Source organism: Chelonia mydas, chromosome 7 (genome assembly GCF_015237465.2).
Source record: "Chelonia mydas isolate rCheMyd1 chromosome 7, rCheMyd1.pri.v2, whole genome shotgun sequence".
In the NCBI taxonomy this organism is placed as follows: domain Eukaryota; kingdom Metazoa; phylum Chordata; order Testudines; family Cheloniidae; genus Chelonia; species Chelonia mydas.
In genome coordinates this window covers 2,223,952-2,249,595 of record NC_057853.1, presented here as the reverse complement: position 1 = coordinate 2,249,595, position 25,644 = coordinate 2,223,952, and the positions used below count along the sequence as shown (strand labels likewise).

At 40.3% G+C, this 25,644-nt stretch overlaps 1 protein-coding gene across 34 annotated transcripts in view; it reads left to right on the top strand.

The window, feature by feature from the left end:
• The window catches only part of CFAP20DC (CFAP20 domain containing), a 167,205-nt gene that overhangs the window by 23,189 nt on the left and 118,372 nt on the right, over positions 1 to 25,644 (top strand). For 18 of the 34 annotated variants that reach the window (XM_043550764.1, XM_043550775.1, XM_037903810.2 and 15 more), the window contains one exon: positions 22,729 to 22,767. The exons of the other annotated variants lie outside the window; for them this stretch is intronic. In XM_043550764.1, the coding sequence (XP_043406699.1) occupies positions 22,729 to 22,767 (39 nt within the window). The remainder of the gene's footprint in view (positions 1 to 22,728; positions 22,768 to 25,644) is intronic. 34 annotated transcript variants of the gene reach the window in all.

The window sequence follows — 25,644 nt, the reverse complement described above, 5'->3', positions numbered from 1 at the left end:
TCAGGCTGTAGTCAGAGACCGGAAATCAGGAGATCAAGCAAAGTCTGGCATGGCAGCAGGCCCAAGTCTGTGGTTGCCCTGTGGCACCCATGAGGTTAAATAGGGTGGTTGGCCAATCAGAGAGCTGCAGGGTACCATCATTCTGGGTCTCTGGGGTAGTACTTCCTGGAGTGGGTCTGTGGGAATATCAGCTGTCCTAGGCTCTGAAGACCCACATTTTAGTCCTCAGATCCTTACACCAACAATCATACACAGGCTCAACAGAAATTCCAGTGCTAAATTAGGAACAGAAGAGGGACCAATAACACCTGATTAGATTAAAGCAACCCTCAAAGAGCTTAAGCAGGGGAAATCTCCTGCAGTTGACAGAATTCAAGTAGGGATACTAAAGGTGGGAGGTGAAATTCTGATTGAGCAGCTAGCAAAAGTTTAAGAAAATATGGGTGAAAGACAGGGAAGATGGTATCGTAGTGGCATTGGCAAAAAAGGGGCAATCTTACTCCGTGCACAGACTGGAGAGGTATTGTACTGCTGTCAATCCCCAGGCAAAGAATTGGCTCCCATTTTGCTGAATAGAATGACGACCGTAGATGAAATGTTACAGAAAGAACAGGCAGGGTTCCATTCAGGTAGATCATGTTGTGAATGGATATTCACTCTTTGACAGATCATTGAAAAAGCTATTACTTGGCAAAAACCCATCTAAATCAACTTTATCAACCTTTAGAAATATTCAGCAGTGTCCACTGAGAAACCTGTGTAATATTGCTAGAAGGTGTGGGTTACCAGACAAGCTGAAGAATGTAATAAGGAGTTTATATGATGGAAGTAGATATGCAGTCAGATCAGATGCAGGCGTGGGGGGATGATTCGATTTTGTGACCGGAGTTAGAGAAGGTTGTGTATTTTGATCAATCCTCTTTGCATTAGCAAAAGACTGTGTGATGAAACCGACAACAAAAGGCATTGTGGCCAGTGCTGAACTCCATAAATACCTGCAAGCAAACATTTGTTATCTCAGTTTGTCCTCAGTTTCCTCACTCCTGACAGCCATTTGGGATTTGGGTCAGTGTCCTCTAGGCGTTCTAGGACCTGTAGCTCGGTGGCTCACGGTTGGCGACACACCAGGGCTAAGGCAGGCTCCCTGCCTGCCCTGGCACCGCGCTTTTCCCGGAGGTGGCTGCCGTGTCCAGTCGCTAGGTGGAGGGGCAAGGAGGCTCTGTGCAGTGCACGCTGCCTACGCCCACAGGTGCTGCCCCATCAGCTCCCATTGGCCACAGTTCCCGGCTAATGGGAGCTACAGAGCTGGCACTGGGTGCGGGGGCAGCGTGCGGAGCATCCCTGATCGCTCCTGCTCCTAGGGGGCTGCAGGGACATGCCGGTTGCTTCTGGAAGCTATCCTGAGCCAACTGGACTTGTAATGGCCTGGCACCCTAGCTTCCCCCGGTAGAGGGGTGAGCCAGCGCTCGCGGCTCCAGCCCCGCGGAGGGAGTGCCAGGGTTTGGGGCTTCCGGCCCGCGGCACGGAGACTTGCTGCGGGCCGGATGAAATCAAGCAGCATGCCAGATCCAGCCCGCGGGCCATAGGCTCCCCACCCCATATTCCTGGGGGATGGACTTGATAAACTAGTAGATCTTTTCAAACTCATTTTCACTATTAAGCATTTTATAGCATTTCACGTGTTCAAGTGTATTCTACAACTATTAGTCATAATACTACCCCAGCAAGATAGCAGGTAAATATTATTATTCCCATAATACAGATTGAAGAATTGAGGTTTTAAAATAAAATTGAGAAAATGCTACTGAGATGGAAAAGTGAAGTGACTTGCCCATGTCATGTTGCCTTTCTGCTAGGATTGTGTTATGCATTTTCTCACATGAACAGGTTTACTTATTTGTTGTAGAACTTATCAATTATAATGTGATATGCCAGTTTCACAGCTTACATGAAAACTGACATGTAAAATAAAACCATCTGTTATAAATTGTGACGAATGACTGGCATCATAGTTAGTACTTCAAAAAGAATGAATGTGTGTACATTTGGTCAGACTCCAAGCAGCAGAATTACTCGCACCTGCACATGCCCCATATTTTGGAGCATTTACCAAGAATGCCAGTGCAAGCCAGATGCTGTTTTCTTTCCTACCCAAATGTTTTCCAAACATAAGCTACTTTTGTTATTTCAAAAAGGTAGCAAAATTTCTAAAACTGAGTGTTAAGCAATTGGCTACTATATTTACAGCAGATGGCTATACCCAGTATTACTAACAGCCTTGTTATTATTTGCTTCAAAAAGGATACATAAATTACATGCTCTGTTGCTTTAGTTCTAATTTTTTTTCTATGTTTAGGGATTAAAAAAAAATTTAATCAATTTAAATATTTGCCAGCCAGACCAATGCATTGATTCCTAATGTGACAAATGTTAACTCAGTCTCCTCCACCTCATGCCACCATACAAAATATCAGCCTGTATTTCCACTGAAATCGCTTTAAAAGAGATAGGACAGCTAATTTAAACAGTTGTTTGCACATTCAGTATTTATGACAGGAATCTCGCATGACTGGCTGGCAGCAGCAAGTTAGAAGGTTTAGCTCAGCTGCTGCCACGAGTGATGGATGGCCTTGAAGAATTTCTTGTTTGTGATCAGATCAATCACAGAACAGAATACGAAAAAGGGGATCAGCCTCAAACTAGATTCAGAACATTTCCATCTGTATGCAAAAATGGGACAGGAAGAAATGTACCATAAAGTACAGCTATTAAAAATTCACAAAGAACCGTTTTACATAAAGCATATTTGAAGGTAAGATAGTTGATAATATGTCTCGACTTTTCATGTAGTGTTATCCAAAGATTCAGATGTAAGAAATCATCCTGTGACTCAGAATATGTTTGTTTTGTATATATTTGATAAAACCAGAGGAACTATGCAAACTCAAACTCTGGAGTTTAAACTATGGAGTTTAAAATTCCAGACCTATCTTTGATGGCATATAAGAAATATGCAGTCAAAGGTTGCTGACTACTTAGTGTATAGAAGAACCACAAGATTATATGAAGTTTAAACTGTTCATAGCCTGTGGACAATTACAAATGAATGGTTTCAAAAAATTTGGAAAATGGTTGTAATACTTAACTACTTCACAAGGATGGTGCACAGGGTGCCAGAATACAGGGGCAGAGTTAAGGTTGTGTGTTGAACCAGATTTCCAGACTTTCAAGCATTTGTTTTGTTTTTAAAAAAACTTTAGCTTAGAATTTTCTGGCTTTTAAACACTTTAGAGCTAGAATATTCTAAGGTATTTTCTGAAATAATTGATAAGGTTTAATGAGGTTTTAATTGTCTATCAATGTACTTAAACTTGAATTGTTTGCTATCATAATTAGTCTTGTAGTTCTGAGGACAGTGATATGATAAATTATTCATGCTTGCCTCAAATTTCATGTTTAGCATTGTTGAGCTTGGAATGGCCTTGTAAAATTAGAAGCAGAAAACAGATGATCATTCCATCATTTACTTTTGACAGCATTGAAGATTTTAGATAACAGGCTGAAGGTAAAAGTTCATTGAACAGATCTATCTGGTGAGACCCATTTGAAATTCAAAAGCTGGTGGTTAACTTTTAATAGCATGTAGCTTGCTCTTTCGATTTTGCGAAATAAGAATGAAATGTGGAAACAACTTTTTTTTTTTTGAAGTAAATTAAGTACATTTATTTCTATAATTTAAGGAAAAGATTAGCTAGTTCATTCCCAGGCATTGTACGTAGGAAAAAAACGCCTTGCTGTTGCCCTTGTGAAGGAGGCAGCAGCACAAATCTGGTAGCAATGTAGAAACCTGATAATCCCAGTGAGCACTTGCGGGTTGTCTTGCTTGGCGGGTGTGTGAGGATCAGTGCAATTTATTATGGAATTAATAGTAATAGGCACAGTCGCAGCTGAAAAATGAGCCTCTGTTGTGATTAGTGTGTAGTCTTAAAGAAGATGAACACTTTTTTCCTCCTACTCAGAATTAATTTCTTAGCTTCCCTTTGGAGATAGATGCCTTTAATTCTTGGCATTTGATCACATTCACTCTTCCCTAGTCTGTGAATATGTTCAAATGTTGCATTTTTATGAGGTGTTCTTAAATTAAGAATCATCCAGTCCATAGACTATCAGGGTGGGAAGGGACCTCAGGAGGTCATCTAGTCCAACCCCTGCTCAAAGCAGGACCAATCCCCAATTTTTGCCCCAGACCCCTCAATGGCCTCCTTGAGGATTGAACTCACAGCCCTGGGGTTAGCAGGCTAATATTCAAACCACTAAGCTATCCCTTGCCCCTGGGTTTTTTTCAGTTCTGTTGTACAAAACCTTAAGCAAAACCTGTGGTATTACTGAAGGGTCTGAAAATCTTATTTCCTGGCTACAAAATATATCTATGTGGAGGAGACCTTTTCAGAGTGATAGGGAAGAGGAAGAAAGACTGCCTTTTGCATCTTAACCTGTTAATTCTCCTCTGTAGAAACAGTATCTTCAGAGTAAAAGCGGTGGCTAAACATAATGACCCAATAGTCATTGCAGTAAGAGAAATACAGGGGCTACAGTTGGAAGATTGGAAGGGCATAAAAGGAATATATTTTTAAAATAGAAGAGACAAGTTGAAACTATGAGAGAAGTTGCATGTTAGTAGGGTGACCAGATGTCCCGATTTTATAGGGACAGGCCCAATTTTTGGGTCTTTTTCTTATATAGGCTCCTATTACCCCCCCATCCCCGTCCCGATTTTTCACACTTGCTGTCTGGTCATCCTAAATGTTAGTCTCCTCCTCTTTCCCCATCATACAAAACTAGATACTAATGGACAGCGTTATAGATTTGCCTACCAGGTAGCAAAATTGAAAGAAATTGTCATTCAAGGTTAGTATAAAGGAACCGTCCTACACATTTCCCTCAGACTTTTAGTTTCCGTCATCCTGACAGCTCAAAGCCTATGCCAAAGTCATATTTTTTCCTCTCCATGTTAACCCTGTCTTCCTTTGAGTCATCCAAAGAAAAATAAGGGAAAGGGGGTGGGGAGGAGGAATCAAATAAAATATTTTACTCTAGAGATTATTCTAACTAACCTCCTTTCTAGCAAAATTTTCTTTAACATATCTGAGGAGAGTGCCTTCTTAGAGGTGCCTTTCTCCAACTCTGTGTCCTTGTACACGTCCAGGCTTAGCCTTTGGCTATAAATGAAACCTCTGCTCCTCAGCACTATACATTCTTTTCAGAAATCAACAATTCCTACTTCTCTTCTCTATCTTCCTAAAGTAGGCGTTACCTCTTTGAGATACTTTTCCTTTGACAAGTGTAAGTGAGGCTGCTTCTCAGCAGTAATTTATTTATTTCTTAAGTCCTCCTGGTCTAAGACTTCTTTAAGCCAGGGGGTTTTCCTGCCGGATTTATCTTGCTCTCATGTCCTCTCCAAATGCAGAAGCATTTGGAGTAGATTCCTGGATATATTAATCAGTCTATGTTCCCTCAGGCTTCATTTATCTGCAAGAGGTGCTTAGTGTACTCTGCATGCTTCCTTTTCTTCTGTCCTTAATTTGAGTCCTTGTCCAGTTTTTAGAAGGTATCCAAGAGGGAGTATGAGTGGGGTAAAACAGATACAAAATTATACAAATATGGAATTGAGGCCTTCTGCTTTATTTGAATAATAAATGATTGGCTGAGCCCTAACTTCACTGGACACAGAAAGTCCTCCAAAGTCCAGTGGATAAGCATTTAACAGAGCTGCTCTGAAAAGGCACTTGGTATCTCACTTTTTGGCCATTATTGAACATTATTTGAACATTATTGAAAGGTCTCAATGGACAAGTCTTTGTTTTTTCCCACAATTGTGAGGCAGGGCCTCAACTTTTCAGAGGATTCAGACACATTTCTCATAGCTTGCCATGTGGAGTCTTCTGTCAAGCACACAGTTCCAAAATTACTCTATCAACAGACACAATGACTTCCATACCAGATATAACTGAGATATACAGTCTGAACTAACTTGCAGAATTATACTGGGCTGTTTTAGCCTTAAGTGGCTGTACTATTTAAATTTGTTTCAAGGGCCATTCAGAGGACTTTGGAGAAACTATCCCCTCAGGTGTCCATGGCAGTGGCCTGAAAGCAAGTTATTAAGTTTATTTTTGGAATCTGTAGAACATACTTCTTTAATACAATGCAGTTTTTGAAAGCATATGGCTGGCAGCTAGGGCTCTCAGCACTGCCACCAAAGTCTGGATTTGTGACTTGGGTACTGGAACCCAAACTGAGGCTTTAAGTCCAAATGTCCCTTCCTGCCACTCCAAGCAAATAAGCTGTTTTAAGACATAAGTCACTGAGAAACACTATCTGTTCTCTCTTCTGTAACTATGAAAATCACCTAGGTTTTATACAGAGGGGTATCTCTATCGTCTTTCCTGTTTCCTGCTCTTCTTTTGTTTCTTCTTTCAGGAGGCTTCTTCAGAGCTAGGAGTTCTCACTTCTCCAATAGAAGAAACTGTAGACATAGATGGGACTCGCCCAACCAGAAACTCTCCCTTTTCCCATCTGTAGTTCTACTGACCATACTCTTTTGTGATCTTCTTGGTCTTTTCCTCCTTTAGGAGTCTTACTGCAATGGTTTTGGGTTTTAGTTTAGTTTTGTTTTTTTTAATTTAAGAGTAGGGAAGAACATTAGATGCTCTCTTGAGGTTTCACCCCGGGATTTCTCCTAGCTTGAGTTCCAGAGAGAATGACCTTGCCTTTATTTCAAGGAACAGGGCCTGGAGTTTTATTTCTTCGTATTTCCAAATTCATAAGAGGGTTTTTCCTATATTGGATCTGCACTTCCCCAGTATTGGTAGATGCAGACCCTTTTCTGGGTAGAAAATATAAGGTTTAGGTCATTATTCCAGGTGTTGTATCTGCTCCACAGACTAGAAAGGTCCCTACCTGCATGCTTACATTTGCCCTTCCCACCAGTGTTTCCTTTGTTGTACCTATGAGAAAGACATCAGCTTTGCTCCCTTCCCTGTAGAGTGTCCTCGGTTTAAGAATATTAGTGAGAACACAACTGTGAAGTAGCCATCATAAGGGGACAGTTCAAGAAAGTTGATAATAAAATGCTTTAAAACTTCTCTCACATATACTTTACAACATTGTGAATGAAAGTTGCTAGGCAAATTGACTACCACCAGAAAGTATGTACTACATCATAAGTATTGTATCCTATTCTAATCCATGCTGTTTGAATTGGTGGACTGATTATTATCAAACATATTTTATTTTTCTCCATTATAGACTTAACAAAAATAGAGGCATGATAGTTTTGTTTAATATTATCATTTGTAAACCTAAGTTGCCTTTTCTTCCTAATTAACCACTAGGTAATAGGTGCAAATAGGCTTTGTCTTCCAGTTTTCATTTTCAGTGCAGTCTGTTAAAAGCTTATGATACAAAACAAATGTGGGGAAAATGACCTACTAAAAGCTCTAGACTGTCACATCAAGGCTGGAAATAATTTCTCAGATACACACTTACGTCTACTCTGCCAAATGTAAATTTAAATAGCAAAATGTCAACACCTTGTGCCTTTTGTAACAAGTAATTTTTTTCACATTTTGGATATTAGACTGGCTAACATTAAGGAACGTGTAATGCTGAAAACTAAAATCTACTTAATCTGTTTTAAACTTGAGCCTGACTCAGAAGAATCTCCTATCTTGTATGAAAGATATTTTTACTTGGTCCTCTGATTCCTAACATCTTTTCGATCAAAAGCTGCCACTGATGCCAAATTGTATCTGCAGATCTGTGGCACAGACTAAGGACAAAATCCTTCCTCTGGGGACATGCATGAGCAGATCTCCCCATTTTTCTAAAGATCATGGCAGAATAGAGTACAGTAGCAGAAAATGGACCTCCTCTTGCCCATGTCACATCTTGTGGAATATCCTATAAAATTTGCAGTCTTTTATGTTAAGATGATATATTAGAGGGATTCATGACTGTCAACATAATGTATTACTATCTCAAATAAGATTTACCACCTATGGAGAGAATTTTATTGTCTGCTGAAAGTGAGGCAAAGCAACTACTTAGTGTTTAGAAAAAGACATTCCAAATAGAGAGGAAGGAAGGTAATGAGGACATTGGTGCTGAATAAGCATTCTGAAACATTGGGAAACTGATCATGCCTGCCGAGCCAGATGGCCGAGAAGTGGGGAGTCGTCATCGCCAGCTATTATGATGATTTCTTTAAGTATCAATAAATGGATCAAACACCAACCTATCTTGCTAAGAACGTAGAATGCGAAAGGGTGAAGTAGAGCTCTGTGTACCTCAAAAGCTTCTCTCTCTCTCTCTCTCTCACCAACAGAAGTTGATCCAATAAAAGATATTACTTCATGCACCTAAATCAATCCAGAGGTATTAAAAATTAGTCTTTTAAGAAAAGGTAGTGAAAGATGAATACCTCACCATGTCTTGGTCAAAAGGGCAAAGACTGAGAAAATGTTCTTACCATAAGATTTGTCACTGGCACGGTTGTGGTCAGACACACGCATACTTACACTTCTGTAAGACTTCTATAAGATATAAAATTAACTGGCTAACTGTACTTGTAAACGGGGAATCATCAGCAAGCAGGTTGTTTCCAGTGTAGTCCCACAAGGATCAGTTCTTGGTCCTGTGTTGTTTAACATTTTTATGAATGGCCTGGAAGAAAACATAAAATCATCAGAGATAAAGTTTGAAGGGGACTGCAGCCAATGGGAGCTGTGGGGGCAGAACTTATGGGCGGGGGCAGAACCTATGGGCAGGGGCAGAACCTGGGGGCGGAGGCAGCGTGCAGAGCCACCTAGCCACGCCTCCACCTAGGAACAGAAGGGATAGGTTGCTGCTTGTGGGGATCTGCCTGAGGTGAGTGCCCCTGGATCTGGCATCTCGAGCCCCCTCCTGTGCCCCAACCCCCTACCCCGAACTCCCTCCCAGAGCCCGCACCCCCTCCCATGCCCCAGCCCCGCAGTCCCTCCCACTCTCCAAACCCCTCGTGGCCGTTCCTCCACCTAGGACCAGCAGGGACATGTCGCTGCTTCCAGGGAGCCACACGGAGCCAGGTAGGGAGCCGCTGGCCCCGCGCCAACCGAACTATCAACCGGACTATCTATGAAGATTAGAAATGCTGATTTATAGAGCTTTCTGGTTGGTCCAGGGCTGGATAACAACGCTTTTACTGTATACACTATTACCATTTTAAAGAAAATGTTACAGATTTCGGTTATCCCAGAAGCCTGACATTTCAAAGGATAATTTCATATGAAGTTTCATTTTTTTCCTAAATGTATTCATGATAGGAGATGCTGCTTCTGAAATTTCAGCTAGCTGTCCTGAGGAAAATGGGTACATGTGTCCGAGTACTGAGATACTACGGTGATGATCATGATATAAGAACCTATATAGAATAGCATAAGTGGTATAGAAAAAAACCCTTCCAGTGATTGGTGGGGAAATAACTAGATCCCTGAACTAGAAACTGACACCACTGCCCTTCTTATAGGGACTGTGGAGTAACTCTGCCAGGGAGGAATGGGGCTTGGTTCACCTGCAGATGAGGGGAAAAGGTCAGCAAAGAGTTGAGGGTTTGTGACCATTTGCTCTGGGAGTTGAATGGAAATGTCAGTAGACTTTCCATGACACACATGTGTAGCGAGAAGGAGACTGCAGAAGCCTAACTTAAACTTGACTCATTGTGGCTGGTTGCAAAAGCTTTTTTCCTATATTGTCTCTGTGTAATTTGTGTGAAGAACAATTTTGTGTCTGAAGAACATGAGAATGACTGGAAGATAGCTAATGTAACACCAGTATTTAAAGGGCTCTAGAGGTGATCCTGGCAATTACATACCGGTAAGTCTAACATCAGTACCGGGCAAATTAGTTGAAACAATAGTAAAGAATAAAATTGTCAGACACAAAGAAGAACATAAATTGTTGTGCAAAAGTCAGCATGGTTTCTGTAAAGGGAGATCATGTCTTTCTCATCTATTAGAGTTCTCTGATGGGGTCAACAAACGTGGATAAGGGGGATCCAGTGGACATAGTGTACTTAGATTTCCAGAAAGCCTTTGACAAGGTCTTTCACCAAAGGCTCTTACGTAAATTAAGTTGACATGGGATAAGAGGGAAGATCCTTTCATGGATTGAGAACTGGTTAAAAGACAGGGAACACAGGGTAGGAATAAATGGTAAATTTTCAGAATGGAGAGGGGTAACTAGTGGTGTTCCTCAAGGGTCAGTCCTAGGACCAGTCCTATTCAACTTACTCATAAATGACCTGGGGTAAACAGAGGTTTGAGGTTGCAGGGTTTGCAGATGATACTAAACTGCTCAAGATAGTTAAGTCCAAAGCAGACTGTGAAGAACTTCAAAAAAATCTCACAAAACTAAGTGATTGGGCAACAAGATGGCAAATGAAATTTAATGTGGATAAATGTAAAGTAATGCACATTGGAAAAAATAACCCTAACTATACATACAATATGATGGGGGCTAATTAGCTTCAGCTAATCAGGAGAAAGATCTTGGATACGTCTGAAGACGTCCACGCAGTGTGCAGCGGCAGTCAAAAAAGCAAACAGGATGTTAGGAGTCATTTAAAAAGGGAGAGAGAATAAGACGGAGAATATCTTATTGCCCTTATATAAATCCATGGTACGCCCACATCTTGAATACTGCATACTGATGTGGTCCCCTCATCTCAAAAAAGATATACTGGCATTAGAAAAGGGCAACTAAAATGATGAGGGGTTTGGAACGGGTCCCATATGAGGAGAGATTAAAGAGGCTAGGACTTTTCAGTTTGGAAAAGAGGAAACTAAGGGGGGATATGATAGAGGTCTATAAAATCATGAGTGGTGTGGAGAAAGTGAATAAAGAAAAGTTATTTACTTGTTCCCATAATATAAGAACTAGGGGCCACCAAATGAAATTAATGGGTAGCAGGTTTAAAACAAATAAAAGGAAGTTCTTCTTCACTCAGCGCACAGTCAACCTGTGGAACTCCTTGCCTGAGGAGGTTGTGAAGGCTAGGACTATAACAGGGTTTAAAAGAGAACTGGATAAATTAACGGAGGTTACGTCCATTAATGGCTATTAGCCAGGAGGGGCAAGGAATGGTGTCCCTAGCCTCTGTTTGTCAGAGGGTGGAGATGGATGGCAGGAGAGAGATCACTTGATCATTACCTGTTAGGTTCACTCCCTCTGGGTCACCTGGTATTGGCTACTGTTGGAAGACAGGATACTGGGCTTGATGGACCTTTGGTCTGACCCAGTATGGCCATTCTTATGTTCTTATGAGAAAAAGGGGAAAGAAGATCTTCCATGGTGTGGATATCCATCCTATGGTGGAGGTACTAAAGGATGCACAGAGCTACTTTAGCCATCAGTCTGAAGCAGCCTCCCTGTAGTGGCTCCGTAGCCAGTGTAACCTAGGAAGGGAGCTGTTCTCCCCACTAGTACCTTTCCTGAATATTGGTACAACCCATTTTTCAGGGTAAGAGCAGAATAGAGGTTTTAGCCTGTAGTCAGAGGAAGGGTATAAGTGGACAAATTGGAGAAAGTCCAGAGAAGAGCAACAAAAATGATTAAAGGTCTAGAAAACATGACAATTGAGGGAAGATTGAAAAAATTGAGTTTGTTTAGTCTGGAAAAGAGAAAACGGAGAGGGGACATAACAGTTTTCAAGTACATAAAAGGTTGTAACATGAAGGAGGGAGAAAAATTGTTGTTCTTAACCTCTGAGGATAGGACAAGAAGCAATGGGCTGAAATTGCAGCAAGGGTGGTTTAGGTTGGACATTAGGAAAATCTTCCTAACTGTCAGGGTGGTTAAGCACTGGAATAAATTGCATAGGGAGGTGGTGGAATCTCCATCATTGGAGATTTTTAAGAGCAGGTGAGACAAACACCTGTCAGGGAGGATCTAGATAATATGTAGTCCTGCCATGGGTGCAGGGCCCTGGACTAGATGACCTCCCGTGGTCCCTTCCAGTCCTATGATTCTATGATAATTATACTTGCAGATAAACTCTTGATGTGGTATTGCTTGCCCATTATTGCCCAGTCTCAAGCCTTGTCTTTTGGGAAGGCCAGTAATATTCAGCTTCTGGTGTTCTTGGATACTAATGACATACTATGTAGGTTCTGGCCTTTCTTTTTGGAGTTGAGACCACAAAGGTCAGAATCATGAATGATTTCTGCTGGTTTTAGATCAGGATTGGCTAGTCATGTAGGACCATTCGTTTGCTTTTGATTCAGTGGATTAAGAGATATTGTTAGTTGTGCCTGAATCTGCAGATAGATAGACAAGGTGGGCGAGGCAATATCTTATATTGGACCCACAACACTGCAGACACTGAAGATAGATGTCAGTTAGTGGCACTAGGCAATTTGCGTCATCAATGAAGGGATTGGTAGTGTGTGTAGTATCTCTGAAATGGGGCCTGTGTTGTCCAGTGTGTACAGAAGATCTCTCTGCAAGACTACTTACAAACATGAAGCAGAGCATCATCAGTATGCAACTATACATCTTGCCCAGTGGGACTGGGAAGAATGCACAAATGATATTGCCAGCTGGATGTATCTGAGTGACCTTGTAGCCCACACTGGGAAAATGCTACATAAAGAGTATATGTATAAGGTGGCTTGCCAATCTTCTTGTTCAGGGGATTTGTTCACAGGTCTAGTGAATTAGGTTAAGAATCTCATAGTCTTTTCTGACCACTCCCTTTCTAATTAAAGCCATGTTTCGGACAAAGTATAGCATTTCACTCAGTTGTGCATTTTGCATAGGCTACCCCTTAAATATTCTGTGATCTCTTAACACTAGCATATACCTTCATGACCACAAGGCTTTCGTATCCTATTTCCTTCCTATCAAGGCTTTCCACCATTTGCATCACATGCGTAATGCCACAGAGTGCTTATTTGCTGCAATGAGTAGCCATAATCATATCCTTCTGGCCATTCATTCTTTACCTTGGCAGCTAATGAAGTGGTGGATTGGCTTCAAATTGGCAGTGCCTTCCTTGCAGTCCTCTCAGTGTGGCAGGGACAGTCCCTGTTTTTTCAGTTTAATCCTGCCCAGTGTTCAGGGAATTATAGCTTCTTCTGTGAGGGTGTGCAGGGGTGGCTTTAGTGAGGGAGATGGGGTCTAGTTTTGAGAAGTTTGTTTTCCTATTGTTTGTTAAATGAAGCTTTTGGATTTTGTATCTAAAAGTTCAAAAATAGTCTGTGCCTGGTCAGGCTAACATGCTGGAGAGAGTTCACCCCGTTTGTCAGCTAGACCATTTCTAGTCTCTCTTCTCCACTCAATTTCCTCTTGCTGTTTAAAAAGGACTGTTCAAGGTGGAGCAGGGAGTCTCCTTGATTATCTCAGGCTGTGAGCTTCTGGCTGACCCTTAAGGAGTAGTACACTCCTTCACTGGGTCCCACTGTTGTGTCTCAGGTTGACAAGTGATGGTCCTCTTGCTTACTAAGACATTAGGTTGCGGAACCCATTTCATCTCAAGATATCTGTCGCAGTCCAGTTCTCTCACTTTATTTAAAGGGGAAAAAAACTTAGCAAAAATAGGTATACTTAATACCTAAGAAATAGGTATTAAGACAGTAAGGATCATAATGCCACTATATAAATCCACATTACGTCCACACCTTGAATACAGCGTGCAGTTCTGGTCACCCCATCTCCAAAAAGATATTTTAGAAATGGAAAAGGTACAGAGAAGGCAACAAAAATGATTAGGGGTATGTAACAGCATCCCTACAAGGAGAGATTAAAAACCCTGGGTCTGTTCATCTTGGAAAGAGAAGACTGAGGGGGGATAGGAATCAGGTCTATAAAATCATGAAAGGTGTGAAGAAAGTGAATAAGGAAGTGTTATTTATAGACAAAAGGAAGAACTTCTTCACACAATGCACAGTCAACCTGTAGAACTCATTGCCAAGGGGTGTTGTGAAGGCCAACACTGTAACAGGGTTAAAAAAAAGAACTAGATAAGTTCATGAAGGATAGATCTATCAATGGCTATTAGCCAAGATGGTCAGGGACACAACTCCATGCTCTGAGTGTCCCTAAGTCTCTGACTTGCAGATGCTGGGACTGGACAACAGGGGATGGATCATTTGCTGATTGCTCTGCAGGATGGATAAAAATCAATGATTTTTTTTTAATTTAAATCAGATTTTTTTGATAAAATGCTTTTTGAGGAAAAAACCTATCTAAAGATAGTTTTAATTAAGATACATTATAGCTCAAATATGTCTCATAATGGAAAAGGGATTATAAATTCTAATTCTATAGTATGAGACAATATATTCATGTAATGTTTAAGAAAAGTTTTGTAAATGAGTTCCAATAGTTCATGTATTACGGACCCAATCTTATGGGGTTCCTCGGGCTTCTGCATAGATTATTTAGGTTAATCTTTCTGTCTACCCAATGGGACTTAGTGCTCAGGCTAGAAGATACTATCTGAGATGCTTAGTTTTGCAGTTTGCAAACTGTGGATATGTGTCTCCAGAGTTAACATGCTTGTTATTAGCAAAAATGTTTTAAAATAAATAAATTAATATATAGAGGTGAGAAATAACAGACTTCAACTCTATTTTCCCTCTGCAAATTTGTGTACACACAGTCAGTCCCTTGCCTCTCTGTAAAAGTGCAAAGTTTCAAAAAGTTCAATGAATAGAAGATTGTTGGGGGGCAGAATAGATCTGCACAAGGAGAAGAAGTCTGGAGATAAATGTGAGAAGTGAGGGACATTTGCTTGTTTTGTTAAAATATTATATGTTTGCTATTGGAGAAAAAAATCCAGAATATTTAACGTTGTTGTTTTTAGTTAAATAAAACAATTTAAATATCTGTCTGGTGATGTTCTCCTCTTAATACAGCATGGCAAGAAAATCCTCCAAACATTAATGATTAACCTGTTGAATAATGGAGATAGTTCACCTCCCAATTACTTCATAAATATCTGCTTCAATTACCTTTGGTAAATAAAATAACCAATCACTCACTCATTTTCTGATATAGCTGTAAAACTAATCTGAAAAGTTTTCAAAATAAATCACTGTTTAAAAATGTGTAGTGTGTACCTTCTAAAAATGAAACCTACATCTATCTCTGAGTTGTGAAGAATATGTATTAAGGTTATAACAACCAACAAGAATGCACTTTTATGTAGAAAACCATGATTAAATCAAGTCTTCCTGACTCGTGATTTAAATCAATTTAATTTAAATCAAATCCACCCTGTTGCCCTGTTCTGTTCATTCCCTTGGAAATATCTGGTGTTGGCCGCTGTTGGAAGACAGGATACTGAGCTAGATGGACCATTGGTCTGACCAGTATGGCCATTCTTATGTTCTGCTGTCATGTGGCCCTATCTGAGAATGCTGCCTGATCTGATGTGTCCGTGATACTGGCGGTCTATTAGAAAGCATAATTTGTATTCATTAGTGCTGGAGCTCAGATAGACTGTTACAGTTGTTGGTGTCTATAGCATCATCAACAAAGAGAGAGACAGGTTTGACAGAAGCATGTTTTGCATGGGAGTGTTGTGAAGAAGTTGGAGTTGGGGGTGCTGGACAGCGAAGGGGACAGAGTGTGAATGGTAAAGTAAAGATTCCTGGCTGCCACAATCCTATAGAAGGTAGAGATCCTGGGAATGGATGTTTGTAGTTACTGTCTACCCTACTGGCAAGGTTAAAATGCCCTTTATTTCTGATTGTTCTCAAATGTATATATCGTTTTAGCCCCAAAACAATTTGCAAAAAATTACGATCATATCTGTTTCTCATTAGTTTGGTATGTAGGAGGGGGGAAAAGCATCCCCAAAAGTGCTTTTAAAGAAAACAGAGCAAATTATAATTTGGAAATGCATAAACTTAATTTTGACATGTAATTAGACAAGTCATCATATTTTGCAATGGGTGAAAATTGTAATTGCATGCTTAAATAGCGGTCCATGCCCCCGGCCCGCTCAGGTGTTTCTCATTTGGTCTCACAGTAATCTTTGCGACTGAGTGCCATCATGCTGAAAATATTAAACAGAAAATGTGACTCTCATACCCATAGAGACAAGGCTAGATGTAATAAGCGAGGTTGTTGGTTGTTTAGATACATAATTGTAAAGCACTTTATATATCCTGAGTTTTCAAGTACTCCCAAAATGTGTGTGATCATTGCCTTGTTCACATGTTGAAAACATATTTTAAAAGCCCTGACTAAATATTTATGCCCAAATATGCCCAAAACTGCTCCTATTTCTTTGTTCCTTTTGTTCAATAAAAAAAAATACATGAACAATATTCCAGTATCAACAGCTTTATTTTTAAATGATTGATTTTTATTGCTAGAGAACTTGAAAAAATCCAGTTATTTTTGAACACCAAAGGTATAACGGGTCTCTTTTCTTTTAAATATCTGTACATGCTATTATATTTTCACATTGTATAGGAGAGTGTTTTCTCTTGCACCTTATAGATAAGGTAGTATATGCCAAGACACAGATTAGGAGAAATCTAAGGTTAGAATCATGTGTAAAACTTACAACTCTTCTAAAATAAATGTCACAACCAATAATAAATTCTGTTGTTGGGGGGGATATAATATAGGTTAATATATGAAAGACCAACCCTGAGTGCTTGTCTGTACACCGAGTTAGTGTATGGCAAGCCAGTGTGTGAATCTACAGTGCACTAACTTTCTTTGTGGTCACTGCTATGATGCAGTGAAAGTCACGGAGTTCAGTTTAGCACTAAGAGAAGCTCCATGTCAGCTTTGGAATAAGGAGCTTTGGAGGAAGAGTGCTTCCCCCTCCAGGTTACTGATCCTCCATGGATGCTCTTACAGCGTTTGGGTTATAGTTGGGGTGTTTTGGCCAGAGTGCACTGCACTCTGGCAGTTCACAGCTAGCACAACACCCGCTTGGAGCCATTTAAAGCCAGCCTAAATTAGAGTAGACTTTATGGGGTGATAAAGGTAGTAAGCAGCCACTTTTCCAGCCTCCCTCGCTCCCCCATCTCCCCAGGTCTTCTGCCAGGCACAGCTCAGCCCAACCCAAGGATCAAGGCCATGATCTCTGTGTGTTGTCATATTCCTATCTAATAGTCTCAAAACCACCCTAGAGATCTTTACATTGTAACCGATAGAATTTCATCTTTGATGAAGTATATCCCAAAGCACTTTTGAGTTGAAATATTAAATGTTTTGCTTCTCCTTTGATAAGATGTATGCTGTTCATTTCAATGGGCTATAGAGGTAATTCTTTATAATGGACTTCTTTAGTTTGCTTGGTATGACTCATAATATCCTTTTGTCAGATTATGTTCTGATAATACCACAAACGAAATTATCCTTTAACATGGACTCTCCACAGGAAAAAAATATTATTTATTATGTAACCTGTGTTGGTGGTTCAGTTTAATGTAACATGGAAGGACAATTGAATGCTGTTTTTTAAAATCAATGTGCTGAATCTGAAACTTGAAGATGCAGTATTAGTAAAAAAAAAACAACAACATAGTATGGCTGTTTAAAGGACAAGTCGGTTAGCAATTCATAATAGAAAAACTCTCAGCAATTAGAACTGAAACACAACTTATGTGGAAGAATTATCACTGTACTTACAGAAGTATTATATCACAGGTATGAATTTAACCTTTTCTTTGTCTTTAAACTTGAAGGGACAGATTGTCTTGTGAAAAGATAATTTTACGGAGAGGAGAACAAAATGGAAGAGATAGCAGCCAATAAATGAAAGAGAAGAACCAACAAAATTAATTAGAATCATAAATAGCCACATTTTTAGGCATAACCAATCTAGGTTTTGGAAGAGATGCATGTGCTGGACATTGCACACATTTATACTCATTACTGCATCTTGTCTGTACTGAATAAAGTAAAAGCTATTTTGTGGAATTACATTTTCCTAGATTATCTGACATAGATAGCCAGGCTTCAAAAAAGCAAATCACTGTGCCATAAAATTGAATTTGGAAATATTTGAAACCCAAGAAAGGAGGCATTGAGCTGAGCTATATATATATATATATATATATATATATATATATATATATATATATATATATATATATATATATATATATATATAAAAAAATATATATACACACACACACACACAATATATTGTAGTGGGGTGGTTACCCACTCCTGCCCTGTGGAGCTTAAAAGCCAGTCCTGGGAGAGAGCCAGGGCTGAGGGCAAGAGAAGCTAGGCAGATTGGGGAAATGGCCACAGCTGGGCCATGCCCCAATCAGGCCGCAGCTGGACCTATAAAGGGGCTGCTGGGCTGCAGCTTAGCTAGAGTCTCTCTCTGTGTTCAGAGAGGGAAGGGCCTGGCTGCAGCGACCTGAGGGAATACCTAGAGTGGAGCAGGGCTGAGGGGGAAAGGCCAGGGGAGCTCTAGCCTGGAAACCCCCCGGGTGCGAGGCCTAGATTAGGGCCTATTAGGCACTGTGGTTGCAAGGAGGCAGCCCACGGGTAGACAGAGGCATCAGGTCCAAACCCCTTTGCCTGTGATGAGTGGCTGATACACTGCAGTCTGCCCTGGGGAGTGGGGTTAGCAAAAGCAAATATATTGCAAGATTATTACTGGAAATTTTCAGTAGATAAGTCATTCATTCATATCAGCTGCCTTTTAACCTTATTGTAAACTCTTTAACACACACAAAAGACATGAGTCTGGTCACAGATATGACTACTTTGGTCAAAGATGTTTAATTTGAAATTGATTGTAAAGAGGACTTCGTTTTTTTTTTAAAGCAGGTGAACTTAGAAAAGTGATCAATACTCCATTGGTTCTGTGAACAAGATGATGTACATAATACTAATATGCTTTGAGATGTTAGATATGATTGTTTGGCAAAACCTAGCTCTGCATATTATGTATATCTTCAATCTTTTACAAAATTATACACTCTTGTTTCCAGTAGCTTCCAAAAGCTGTGGAAATCTTTCCCATTGCTTTATGTGGTATATAGGCAGAGCTGCTACCATGTTGCTCAAGATGCTAAGACTAGTAGATTCCCAGTATACCAAAGCAACACATGCACAAATCCTTTTTAAACTCTCATTTAATAAACTGAAATGAGAGAGATGAATCTGAAGGAGTTAGTTTTCCCAGAAACACCAAACCCACATTACTGTTGATCTCAGTATTTTCATTTTATATTAATAGGTTTGTAGCATCGACCATAACCTTGTGGTCTCAAGTCCTGTGCCAGTGGTTAGTATCTGCCAAACCAAAACCAAATGTGTATTCTCCATTATGTTTCACCAAAGATCCATTGTTTGTATCTCTATATGGGCATTCATATGGCCACCATCACAGATGTATTTGATCGCCTGATTATTTATATGTTTAAAACATGCTGCAGGACTTTTGGGGATATTTGTTTTACTTAAAAAATACAAAGCAGAGGACTAACACAACATATTTTTATAGTACTAAAAATATATGCTTCCAGTTGCAGAAAATGAAACTACATAGTAATGTTCCTTCAGAAAGTTAGATTAGATCTCTTTAAAATCTGCTTATCATTCAAATGGGAGATAAGCTAGTAAAATGCTGTCAGAACTGTATAGCTGTCTACATTATATTCTCAAGTTTTAAAAATATTAATCATTTGACCATAAACCTGTTTTAACAGAAACCTTTCCTGTGACTTTTACATTTAACAGATTCCTAAAACTGTCTTTTTTAATATAGTAATTAATGTTAATGAATTAATAGAACATTTTCTCTCCAAATTCAGTGATTATGAAAACTGTCAGAGTATCTGCGGTAAAGCTGCATTGATAGTTTCACAGGGCCACCTTTTTTTTTTTTAATTTTAATTTTTTTTTTTTTTAAATCTGCTCAGCCCCATTCTCCACTTGGTTCCTTTGCCTCTGGCAGCCTCCCCAAGGTCTCAGTAATGCACCCACTCCCTTTGTATGTTTTATGCCCTCCATAATCATCCTGCCATAGCCTCTTCCCGAGACCAGCTCTTCAAAGTCCCCATACACTTTCCAAACAGTATAGCTTGGAGAGTTACAGCCTTGGTTCGTGCTATCAGCATGTACTCAAAATGTGATTCAATTACAACTCATATGTTCAGTGAAGAATTATTGCATGTAAGCAAGTACACTCTCTTTCCCCACTCTCCTCCTGCATAAATAACCCTTACTCTAAACGTACATAGTATGGCTCAGCACAGGTAGTAGAATTTGCCTTCAGGTAATCAGGGGGCTCTGTTCTCAAGGCAGTAAAGGTGGGGCACTAAAAAGGAAACCAACTAGTAAAAGGAATTAAGTGTTTGGAGTTATTCATCAAAAGGCTTTACAATATAGAAAGTTGTGAGAATAGTGATAACAACACCCTTACAGAAAATTACTCCTGTTTAGTAACTGTATCAGGGTCATGCTTTCAGGTCCTACCTTAAATTGATGAAATGGATTAAAAAGGCTTATAGGGAGGGTTCATGAATGCCCCCTCTTTTTGATTTCATAGTTGCGTGTATTCTCAAAGGTCTTCTATGTGTCAACTCCTTCTAGACGCTCCGCTTTGTGGGATTTGAGTCTCTTTCTGAGACTTTCCACTGATGCTGTTTTTTTATGGATACTAATTTTTTTATTCTCTCAAGAATAGGTATGAGATCCATGGAGGGGAGATCTCATGATGTAAAGAACAAGGTGCCTATTTGTAACTGGAGTTCACTAGATCAGTCACTTATCAGCTATCTTGAGTATTTTAGTTTTAGGATTCTGATGGATTGTCAACACAACTACATCTATGATAGGGATGGAACCAAATTGCTTCGGATTTTAGGTCTTCAAACAGCCAGTTAATGTATTATACAGCTTGTTGGGACATCAGGTTATACACAGTGCATAAAATAAGGCACTAAGTAAATATAAACTATTGCTGAATGAGGGAGGCTGTGACTTTAGCAGGTCACTTCACCTTTCTGTTCCTCGGTTTCTGTAAAATGGGGATGATGCTACTAACCTACCTTTTTATAAAGCACGTTATGATCTATAGGTGATGAGCTCATCTCTGGGTAAAGTGCTGTTAAAATATTAAAACTAAACGTTTGTATCCTCATACCAATAATTGTAAAGTTTTACTAGCTGGCTCTCTATCGGATTTCAGAACAAAAGTTTCAAAGTTCTAAATGAACGGTGATTTATATGGGAGTTCCTTTTTCACATTAGTGAAAGAAGATTTGCTTTCACTACCTGTTAAGTTTCTATGTTGAGTCATTTAAAAAGAGAGGAAACAGCTTCATATTTAGAACAAGTAAGTCTAATAAATGAAACATCCCTTCAGCAGCCTAACATCAGCTTTTTTCCAAGTTCATTTAAGCCTTGAAGTGAACATTAACAAATGGCTGTAAATTATTGTCTATACAGTAGCAAAGTGAATAGGTAATCTGAGTAGATGAGTTTGTCTAGACTCGTGGGTAGTCGCCCACCATTTACTCACATTCTCGCTATAGTTGCCATTGTGAGGAAAATAGTCACTCAAAGTTGAAGATATAAAATAGAATTGAAAATTGAATTGAAAAGTAATTTTACTTTCAAATGGTTTGCAAATGTAGATGTTAAGTGTGAAATGAATGTCGTTAATGACCATAGCTGGGAGAGTTATGCACCTGCTGATCACAGGAATATTATAAATGAGGTTGATTTTTTTTCTTGTTGACTACTTCATTTTTTTTTTCCCCTCAGCGTGGTCTCATTACTTTTCTATCACATGTATGACCCTTAAATATGAATACTCAAGCACAGACACAATAAAAACACATTAACTCTTATATGGCTTTTTTCATGAGTACAAGGAGCATAATGCAGATGTTTCTTGTGTTCATAGGCTTAACATAGGTTTTGTTTTTGATAGCAAAAATAAAGGCTGAGTTTCACAGCACGTACCATACAAATAATTTTGCAAATAAGATTCCTAAATTCTAATCGCTCAGTATCTGCATTCTCCCAAATAAGAGCTTCTTGATGGATGTGTTAACTGTTCAGACCTCTCAGTTTAGTTATAGCCCGCAAGAAGTACTGTAATAAAAGTATAAAAAGCTATACTAAATCTTTAACAATTCTGTTTGTTTTCCAAAATAAATTACTTTGACAGCATATTAAGCAATGCCTGTTTCTCCAAGTCTACCTCTGACTGTTCAAATGTAGTCCCTGAACAGAGTATAAATATGTATGAGTTGATTTACAATTTAGATCAAGAAAGAACAAATAATCTTCTGGTGTAATTATAATCACATCTCAGTGGATTCCTGTTTATACCACAAATATGATCATGGAAACCATCACATTTAACTCTTGCATTTTACAGCTAATGGTATAAGATGGTCATCATTATCTAAATGACTGTGCTTTGCACTGCACATTTGGATATCACGGAGTTGCACCCATGCCAATGGCTTCTTTATTGCTACAGTAACATATTTCAGAAGGGAAAAGACAAAAATGAATAAAACAGGATAAATTATTACTTTTAAACATATGTTGCAAACAAATCTTTAAAGATGTGGGGTACTATTACGTTTTTGTTGCCACTTATTTGGAAAGGTGTGAGTAACTTACTCATAGGCTCTCACTTTGATCCAGTCTTACTCACAATGTTTGCCATTGGCTTCACAGGGAGCAGTACTCTCCATTGGGAATTGTGAAGTTAACTAAGTAAGTAAGATTGGGCTCTGTTCAAGTCAGTGGTGCCCAAGCTTTTCCTGTTGTGCCCCTCCCTTACCAATAATGGAATCGGTCCATGCTCCCCTTCCCCCCATTACTGGTGTGGAATGCACCCTCAGCAGATGGCATGGATTGCACACTCAGCATCATTAATGATCTGGAGGATGGCGGGGATTGCACCCTCAGCAAGTTTACAGATGACACTAAACTGGGAGGAGTGGTAGATATGCTGGAGGGTAGGGATAGGATACAGAGGGACCTAGACAAATTAGAGGATTGGGCCAAAAGAAATCTGAGGTTCAACAAGGACAAGTGCAGAGTCCTGCACTTAGGATGGAAGAATCCCATGCACTGCTACAGACTAGGGACTGAATGGCTAGGCAGCAGTTCTGCAGAAAAGGACCTAGGGGTTACAGTGGACAAGAAGCTGGATATGAGTCAACAGTGTGGCCTTGTTGCCAAGAAAGCTAACGGCATTGTGGGCTGAATAAGTAGGAGCATTGCCAGCAGATCGAGGGACGTGATCATTCCCCTCTATTCAGCATTGGTGAGGCCTCATCTGGAGTACTGTGTCCAGTTTTGGGCCCCACACTACAAGAAGGATATGGAAAAATTGGAAAGCATCCAGCAGAGGGCAACAAAAATGATTAGGGGGCTGGAGCACATGACTTATGAGGAGAGGCTGAGGGGAATGGGCTTATTTAGTCTGCAGAAGAGAAGAATGAGGCGGGATTTGATAGCTGCTTTCAACTACCTGAAAGGGGGTTCCAAAGAGGATGGCTCTAGACTGTTCTCAGTGGTAGCAGATGACAGAACAAGGAGTAATGGTCTCAAGTTGCAGTGGGGGAGGTTTAGGTTGGATATTAGGAAACACTATTTCACTAGGAGGCTGGTGAAGCACTGGAATGGGTTACCTAGAGAGGTGGTGGACTCTCCTTCCTTAGAAGTTTTTAAGGTCAGGCTTGACGATTTAGCTGGGGATTGGTCCTGCTTTGAGCAGGGGATTGGACTAGATGACCTCCTGAGATCCCCTCCAACCCTGAGATTCTATGGACAGTCTGCTCAGCGGAGGAGCTTGGGCTGAAGGAGGAGCTGGGGCTAGAGGCACGGCTGGCCAGGGGGTGGAGAGGTATGAGGGCATAGCTGAGCTGGGAATGGAGCAGGAGGCGGAGTGAGCTGCAGCTGGGGCACAGAGCTGGGCTGGGGGCGGCACAGAGCTGCGGTGGAGCTCGGTGATGGTCCCTCCTGCCCACTGTGGGGGCTGGCCCAAGCCCTGCCATGTGCCCCCCCCAAGGGGGGGCATCCCACAGTTTGGGGACCACTGGTTTAAGTAATGCAGTCATTACAACTAGTGGCCTCTCCTATTAGTTGCTCGACTGTAGACACCAACAACCTGATCTTATGTAAGCCAATGGAAGCTAGGCTTACATAAAAGTACCTCCAGCCAAACAACAAGAACAGCAAGGGTGTGAATTCTGCTTCCCCAACCCATAAGTGTAGCTCCTTTCTCTGTGATGGATGGGGTTCTGTGGGGGCTGCTGCAGAGGGAGCAGCTGTTGAACTGTTGCTTCCCTCTGTTTGGTTTCCCTGTGGGTGCTTGTGATAGAAGGCTGGAGAAAAAGCAGAGGGCGCTCAAGGAAAAGCAGAGGAACAGCAATTTGTGGAAATTTGCCAAAAATTCCATTGTCCTTGTAGTAAGCTGCCACTAATACTAGGGAACAAGGAAAGGAGCTAATGGGTGCTCTGAAGCCGTTCCTTCTTGTACCCACTTCTGTCTGCAGCTGCCAGCAGAACCCCTCTGAGATTCACATATTTAAGGGATGGGTTGTGTTGAATCCATTTTGGTTGAAAGTTTAAATTACCTAAAGTGGGTGACAGTAAAGTCATTTCAATGTGTAAACATATTATGTAAAACTTATTGTTGAAAGCACAGAACAAAGTGAAAGGATGTGAACTGAGGTTTATTTGTTTTTTTTCCCCCCAAACTAAAAACTTACAATTAGGGGTTTTCAAAGCTTCTGGTGAGGTTACAAAACTATTCTAGGAAGAGAGAAGGTGAACAAATACGATTAGGTGTATGGAACAGCTTCCATATCAGGAGAGATTAAAAACACTGGGACTTTTCAGCTTGGGAAAGAAATAACTAAGAGGATATGATAGAGGTCTATAAAATTTTGACTGGTGTGGAGAAAGTGAATAAAGAAATGTTGTTTACTCCTTCATATAACACAAGAACTAGAGGTCACCCAATGAAATTAATATGCAGTAGGCTTAGAACAAACATCTTCATGCAACACACAGTCAACCTGTGGAACTTGTTGCCAGTGGATGCCATGAAGGCCCAAACTATAAGAAGGTTCAAATAAGAACTAGATAAGTTCATGGAGGATAGGTCCATCAGTGGCTATTAGCCAGGATGGTCAGGGATGCAACACCATATTCTGAGAGTTCCTAGCCTCTCCGTCAGAAGCTGGGAGTGGACGACAGGGGATGGATCGCTCAATGATCCTTCTGTTCATTCCCTCTGAAGCACCTGGCATTTGCCACTGTAGAAAGACAGTATACTGGGGTAGATGGACCATTGGTCTGGCCTGGTATGGCTGTTCTCATGTTCTTAGACCAGAACTATTTTAAGAGAGAGAATTATCTATATATGAATCATTGAAACTTGTTTTGTTTGGACAAGGATGTCACACCTTTTGGATATTTCTTTAGTGGGGACTACTTACTAACATTCTCAATGTTGCAGTGAGGCTTCAGCATCCGTATCAACCCCAGTAGCACTATTATAACTGCTACCATCACGGCATGGTGAGAGATGGGGTTTGCCATCACACTATTAGGCCTTCTCTTCACTGAACCCGAGAG